Consider the following 7,390-nt stretch of genomic DNA (forward strand, 5'->3'; position numbering starts at 1 on the left):
TGATGCTTTAATATTTAATCATTTCTGCCCTCTGAATTCATATTCGATATAGAAATAGGCCTGTTTATTATGTCTTGCTTGCATTTCCAAATAAAATTGAATATTTTTCTCATATAATGTAAAAAACTGTTCGCTAGCTGTAGGCAAGACCATAAGCAAATAGGTAAACTGATATGACTAAAGAGTTAATCAGTGGTTTTTCCACAAATCGACAAGGTATTTCCTTTCCACGGTACCAAAATCGTATAATTTTTTTGCTAACTGTCTATTACAATTTATTGGATGGAGATCATTTCTTTCTTTCGGGATATGAATACTGATAATGTCCACATCCCCGTCAGACCATTTTATTGGAAACTATACGGTAATGTAAAAGTTGTATTTTTCAGCATCCAATACGTAATATAGTACACTGATCATAACTTGGTTGTAATCCAGAAAGGTTAGAAAAAGTATCTAGATCCTCTATGAGGCCGTGGAGGGATTCTAAAAGTATCTAGATCCTCTATGAGGCCGTGGAGGGATTCAATTCTAAAAGTATCTAGATCCTCTATGAGGCCGTGGAGGGATTCTAAAAGTATCTAGATCCTCTATGAGGCCGTGGAGGGATTCTAATTCTAAAAGTATCTAGATCCTCTATGAGGCCGTGGAGGATTCTAATTCTAAAAGTATCTAGATCCTCTATGAGGCCGTGGAGGGATTCTAATTCTAAAAGTATCTAGATCCTCTATGAGGCCGTGGAGGGATTCTAATTCTAAAAGTATCAGATCCTCTATGAGGCCTGTGGAGGATTCTAATTCTAAAATATCTAAATCCTCTATGAGGCCGTGGAGGGATTCTAAAAGTATCTAACCTCATTAGCCGTAGGATTCTAAAAGTATCTAATCCTCTATGAGGCCTGGAGGGATTCTAAAAGTATCTAGATCCTCTATGAGCCGTGGAGGGATTCTAAAAGTATCTAGATCCTCATAGCCGTGGAGGGATTCTAATTCTAAAAGTATCTAGATCCTCATGAGGCCGTGGAAATTCTAATCTAAAAGTATCTAGATCCTCTATGAGGCTCGTAGAGGATTCTAATTCTAAAAGTATCTAGATCCTCATGAGGCTGTGGAGGATTCTAATTCTAAAAGTATCTAGATCCTCTATGAGCCGTGGAGGATTCTAAAAAGTATTAATCCTCTATGAGGCCGTGGAGGGATTCTATTCTAAAATATCTAGATCCTCTATGAGGCCGTGGAGATTCTAATTCTAAAAGTCATCTAGATCCTCTATATGAGGCCGTGGAGGATTCTAATTCTAAAAGTATCTAGATCCTCTATGAGGCCGTGGAGGGATTCTAATTCTAAAAGTATCTAGATCCTCTATGAGGCCGTGGAGGGATTCTAATTGTGGATTTAAAAGAAAACATAAATCACCAGCTTACAATGAAACCTTTGTTTTTAAGCCCTGGATTTTTAACCTCTTGATATTATTGTTGGATCAGATTTTAATAGCTAACATTTCTATGGTCATAATAAATAAATATGCCGATCGTGGACAACCTTGTTTTACTCCTCTTGACAATTTAAAACTTTCTGAGAAGTAGCCATTATTTACTATTTTACACCTCTGGTACATAACTTTAACCCATTTTATAAGAGATTCTCCAAAATGTCAAATGGTTCAGGCATTTATATATAAACTTCAAATCGTACTTTATCAAAAGCCTTTTCAAAGTCAGCTATGAATAGCAGGCCTGATTTCCCAGATTTGTCAATGTAAAGTCCATGTAAAAAACCTGTCTGATTAGAATGAATAATGTCCAACAATACCTTTATAATTCTATGCTCTGTACATTCTGATAGGATTTTTGCATCACAACACTGGAGTGGTAATTTGTATCCTGTATCCTGTTTCAGTAACAATGAAAACAGAGCTTCTTGTTGAGTATCTGATAATCTACCGTTTATATAGGAGTGGTTAAAACATGCAAATAACAGTCCTCTGAGTATATCAAAAAAAGTTTGGTATACTTCCACTGGTATGCCATCCAGCCCTGGAGTTTTCCCAGCCTCAAAGGCTTTAATTGCATCAAGAAGTTCCTCCTCTGTAATTTGGCCTCACATGAGTCTTTCTGTACAGTTGTTAATTTGACATTATAAATAGAAAAAACAATTAACTTCGGTTAGTGCAGACAGAGGAGACTGAAATGAAAAGATATGCTTAAAGTACTTTTCTTCCTCTTTCAAAATATAGTTTGGTGAATCGTGGGTGACTGTCATTTGTAACAAGTTTCAGTAAATTATTTTTGGTAGCATTTCTTATGCTGAAGATTTAAAAAATAATAATTTGGTGCATTTTTCCCCATATTCCATTCAGTTTGCTTTATTTGTTATAATATATTACACTGGATCTTTCTGGAATAAGTTCCTCCATTTATTTTTCCTCTCATGTATTCTGAGCCATCTGTGTAATGATCATGTTGTTTAACGTCACTAGGGTAGGGGGCAGCATTCGGAATTTTGGATGAATAGCATGCCCAAATTAAACTGCCTGCTACTCGGGCCCAGAAGATATGATGTGCATATAACTGGTAGATTTGGATAGAAAACACTCTAAAGTTTCCAAAACTGTTAAAATAGTGTCTGTGAGTATAACAGAACTGATTTGGCAGGCGAAAACCTGAGAAAAATCCATTCAGGAAGTGTTTTTGGGGGGGGGGGTTTTGTAGTTTTCCATTCAATGCCATTACAGTATCCATTGACTTAGGACTCAAATTGCAGTTCCTATGCCTTCCACTAGATGTCAACAGTCTTTAGAAATTGTTTCAGGCTTGTATTCTGCAAAATGAGGAAGTAAGAGCAGTCTGAATGAGTGGACCCTAAAGTGTCACAGAGCTTTTTCATGCACACGACCGAGAGTGTGCCTTTCTTGTTTACCTTTTATATTGACGACGTTATTGTCCAGTTGAAATATTATCGATTATTTAGGCTAAAAACAACCTGAGGTTTGAATATAAACATCGTTTGACATGTTTCTATGAACTTTACGGATAGAATTTAGATTTTTTTGTCTGCCTGTTTTGACTGCGTTTGAGCCTGTGGATTACTGAAGAAAACGCGCGAAAAAAACAGAGGATTTTTGGATATAAAGAGACTTTATCGAACAAAATAAACATTTATTGAGTAAATGAATGTCTGCTGAGTGCAACCATATGAAGATGATCAAAGGTAAGGGATTCATTTTATCTCTATTTCTGACTTGTTTAACTCTTCTACTTGGCTGGTTACTGTTTGTAATGATTTGTCTGCTGGGCGATGTTCTCAAATAATCGTAAGGTATGCTTTTGCCGTAAAGCAATTTTTTAAATCTGACACCGTGGTTGGATTCACAAGAAGTTAATCTTTAAACCTATGTAAAATATGTTTTGTTTTCTGAATTTTTATAATGAGTATTTCTGTATTTGAATTTGGCGCCCTGCAGTTTCACTGGCTGTTGACTAGGTGGGGCGCTACCGTCCCACATACCCTAGTGAAGTTAATCAGCTTCTTGATAAAAACACACCTGTCAGGTGGATGGATTATTGGGGCAAAGGAAAATGCTCACTAACAGGGATGTAAAGAAATGTGTGCATATGGAAAATGTCTGGAATCTTTTATTTTAGCTCATGAAACACCGGACCAGCACTTTACATGTTGCGTTTATATATATTTATTATAATATTTGACTAAAACATTTCTATCTTAGTCTCCCACTGTTGAGGGTCCATGTTGGGTTTAGGATATGTTGTTCCTTCTGAAACCATGTGTTTGATACTGTTCCAGTAATTCTGTTCCAGAGCCTCCAATATAAATTACCACCAGCCGCCATTGGGTCAGACCCCATCTAAAATCCTAACCTCATCTCTTCATCAGGTGGTTGATGGCCTTCACCTCGACATTGGGTCAGATCCCATCTAAAACCCTAACCTCATCTCTTCATCAGGTGGTTGATGGCCTTCACCTCGACATTGGAAAGAGGAACAGGTATATCCTGTCAGCTCGCGTTCCCTGGAAACACAAACACAAGTCTTTACAACACTATCCACATCACAAGATAATGCAGACTAACTATGCATTGTTGAGGAGGTAATGCAGCCTAACATTAGGCATTGTTGAAGGAGTAATGCAGACTAACATTAGGCATTGTTGAAGAAGGAATGCAGCCTAACATAGGCATTGTTTGAAGGAGGTATGCAGACTAACATCAGACTATGCATTGTTGAGAAGGTAATGCAGACTAGCATAGGCATTGTCGAAGGAATAATGCAGCCTAACAGTAGCAATTGTCGAGGAGGTAATGCAGCTAATATTATGCATTGTCGAAGAGATAAGCGCCTAACATCACACTAGCATGCGAAGGAGGTAATGCAGCCTAACATCACACTAGCATTGTCGAAGGAGGTAATGCAGCCTAACATCACACTAGGCATTGTCGAAGGAGGTAATGCAGCCTAACATCACACTAGGCATTGTCGAAGAGTAATCCAGCCTAACATCACACTAGGCATTGTCGAAGGAGTAATCAGCCTAACACATCAACTAGGCATTGTCGAAGGGAGTAATGCAGCCTAACATATGCATTGTCGAAGAGGTAATGCAGCCTAACATATCATTGGTCAAGAGTAAATGCAAAACCTAACACTATGCATTGTCGAAGAGGTAATGCAGCCTAACATTATGCATTGTCGAAGAGGTAATGCAGCTAACATTATGCATTGTCGAAGGAGGTAATGCAGCTAACATTATGCATTGTCGAAGGAGGTAATGCAGCCTAACATTATGACATTGTCGAAGGATAATGCAGCCTAACATTATCATTGTCGAAGGAGGTAATGCAGCCTAACATTATGCATTGTCGAAGAGTAATGCAGACCAACATTATGCATTGTCGAGAGTAATGCAGCAACATTATGCATTGTCGAAGGAGTAATGCAGCCTAACATTATGCATTGTCGAAAGTAATGCAGCCTAAACATTATGCATTCGAAGAGTAATCAGCCCTAACATTATGCATTGTCAAGAGGTAATGCAGCCTAACATTTGCATTGTCGAAGATAATGCAGCCTAACATGTCATTGTCGAAGGAGGTAATGCAGCCTAACATTGGGTATTGTTGAAGGAGGTAATGCAGCCTAACATTGGGCATTGTTGAAGGAGGTAATGCAGCCTAACATTATGCATTGTTGAAGGAGGTAATGCAGCCTAACATTATGCATTGTTGAAGGAGGTAATGCAGCCTAACATTATGCATTGTTGGAGGTAATGCAGCCTAACATTATGCATTGTTGAAGGAGATAATGCAGACTAACATTATGCATTGTTGGAGGTAATGCAGCCTAACATTATGCATTGTTGAAGGAGATAATGCAGACTAACATTATGCATTGTTGAAGGATACATTACTGATCAGGGCCCGGTTTTCCAAAAGCATGTTAAGGCCAAGTGCATCATTAAAAACATAGTATCCTGTAGTTCTATGATGAAATTAACTTAGCCTTAAGATGCTTCTGGGAAACCGGGCCCTGTACTGTTCACTACAGCCTTAAGGAAGCACGGTTGATGACGTTACGTAATGATTTTACCTTGCAGTTCATTGAGTCGGTTCAGTTTGTCTTTAAGGGCTTGGCGAAGGTTGTTGATCTCATTGTCTAGCTGCTGCTGGTCTGGTCAGAGAAACCCAACACACGACAGACGAAACAAGACATTAGAGACCGGCATCCTGCTTCACAGTCATTAAACAAGACATTACAGAGACCGGTATCCTGCTTCACAGTCATTAAACAAGACATTACAGAGACCGGCATCCTGCTTCACAGTCATTAAACAAGACATTACAGAGACCGCATCTGCTTCACATCATAAACAACATTACAGAACCGCATCCTCTCACATACATTAAACAACATTACACAGACCCGCATCCTCCTTCACATCATTAAACAAGACATTACAGAGACCGGCATCCTGCTTCACAGTCATTAAACAAGACATTACAGAGACCGGCATCCTGCTTCACAGTCATTAAACAGACATTACAGAGCTGAGCGTGAACAAGCTCTTACCTCTCTGTATCATCTCTTTAGTCTTCGCTTTGGGGAATGTGATGAACATGTTTCCAAAGCAAACCTTCACTTTTTCTGCAAGTACAAAAAACAAAAAAAGGATAAGAAGAGATTAAATTGCCGGCGATTCATATTTAAATATAGACGTCTTTTTTCTGAGAGATAATGGAACATGAATAATTATTTAGAAAGACTAATATGAAATGTCGTCATTGTCCACAGCTCTGCCTCTGTGACTTTTAATTGTATCAAAGAGGGAGGAAGTGCCTTATGAGTTTTATTCATCTTTGAATAAGAGTTCCAAACTGTCATTATTCTGCACCCACCTTCCGATGCCATCTCCTGTTTCAGAGCATTCAACGCTTCCCTGTTCATATTCCGCTTCGTGTCCAGATCCACGATCTAACAAACAGACACATGAACACAGAGGTAGTTGTGTTAACTGTATTACATAGTGACACCGAGTGGATGTGTGGAAAATGGAGAGTTTAAAAAACTAGCTAGCTAGCGACACGCGCTGCCTGGGTGCGACCTAGCCTGGGAAGCCTACAGTGGGCTTTATGGTTCTCCATAGCTGCTAGTGGGCTTTATGGTTCTCCATAGCCGGCTGAGGGCTTCATGGTTCTCCATAGCTGCTAGTGGGCTTTATGGTTCTCCATAGCTGCTAGTGGGCTTTATGGTTCTCCATAGCTGCTAGTGGGCTTTATGGTTCTCCATAGCCGGCTGAGGGCTTTATGGTTCTCCATAGCCGCTAGTGGGCTTTATGGTTCTCCATAGCCGCTAGTGGGCTTTATGGTTCTCCATAGCCGCTAGTGGGCTTTAATGTTCTCCATTAGGAGAAGCAGGAAGTTGGCTGAGTGCACCGCCGGTAACACACTCGGGTTACCCGGCACGGTTCTATTTTTTCTTCCCTCTCTCCATTCAAATCTATTAAGAGAAAATGAAGCCTTTGCAGCCTGATATTGAGAATGTTTATGTGCTGAACCAAGAGAGAGAGAACTCATCTTTTATCTATGCATTACAGCATCTCCATTTTAAAGTAGAATCATTTTCTTCTTCACGATTGGCTATCCCTCCTGATAACCTGTTGACATGACTAACAGGTTCAACCAGAGAGATCAAACCAATAAATGCTAAGTCCCAACCACTTGCAAAATGGGTACTACAGCCCATATGGTGACTGAGGTATGGTTAGCTGTCCCCAATATGGTGACTGGAGTATGGGTACTGTCCCCAATATGGTGACTGGAGTATGGGTAGCTTCCCCAATATGTGACTGGAGTATGGAGCTACAGCCCAAATATGGGA

General features: G+C 39.5%; 1 protein-coding gene across 1 annotated transcript in view; it reads right to left on the minus strand.

The window, feature by feature from the left end:
* Positions 1-5,570: 5,570 nt before the first annotated feature.
* The window catches only part of pdrg1 (p53 and DNA-damage regulated 1), an 18,864-nt gene continuing 17,044 nt past the window's right edge, over positions 5,571-7,390 (minus strand). Inside the window, exons 2-4 of the mRNA XM_024139798.2 lie at positions 6,409-6,484; positions 6,083-6,157; positions 5,571-5,683 (exon numbers count right to left, since the gene is read on the minus strand). Coding sequence (XP_023995566.2) covers positions 5,586-5,683; positions 6,083-6,157; positions 6,409-6,484 — 249 coding nt within the window. The 3' untranslated portion in view covers positions 5,571-5,585. The remainder of the gene's footprint in view (positions 5,684-6,082; positions 6,158-6,408; positions 6,485-7,390) is intronic.

Source organism: Salvelinus sp. IW2-2015, unplaced genomic scaffold (genome assembly GCF_002910315.2).
Source record: "Salvelinus sp. IW2-2015 unplaced genomic scaffold, ASM291031v2 Un_scaffold1911, whole genome shotgun sequence".
Lineage (NCBI taxonomy): Eukaryota > Metazoa > Chordata > Actinopteri > Salmoniformes > Salmonidae > Salvelinus > Salvelinus sp. IW2-2015.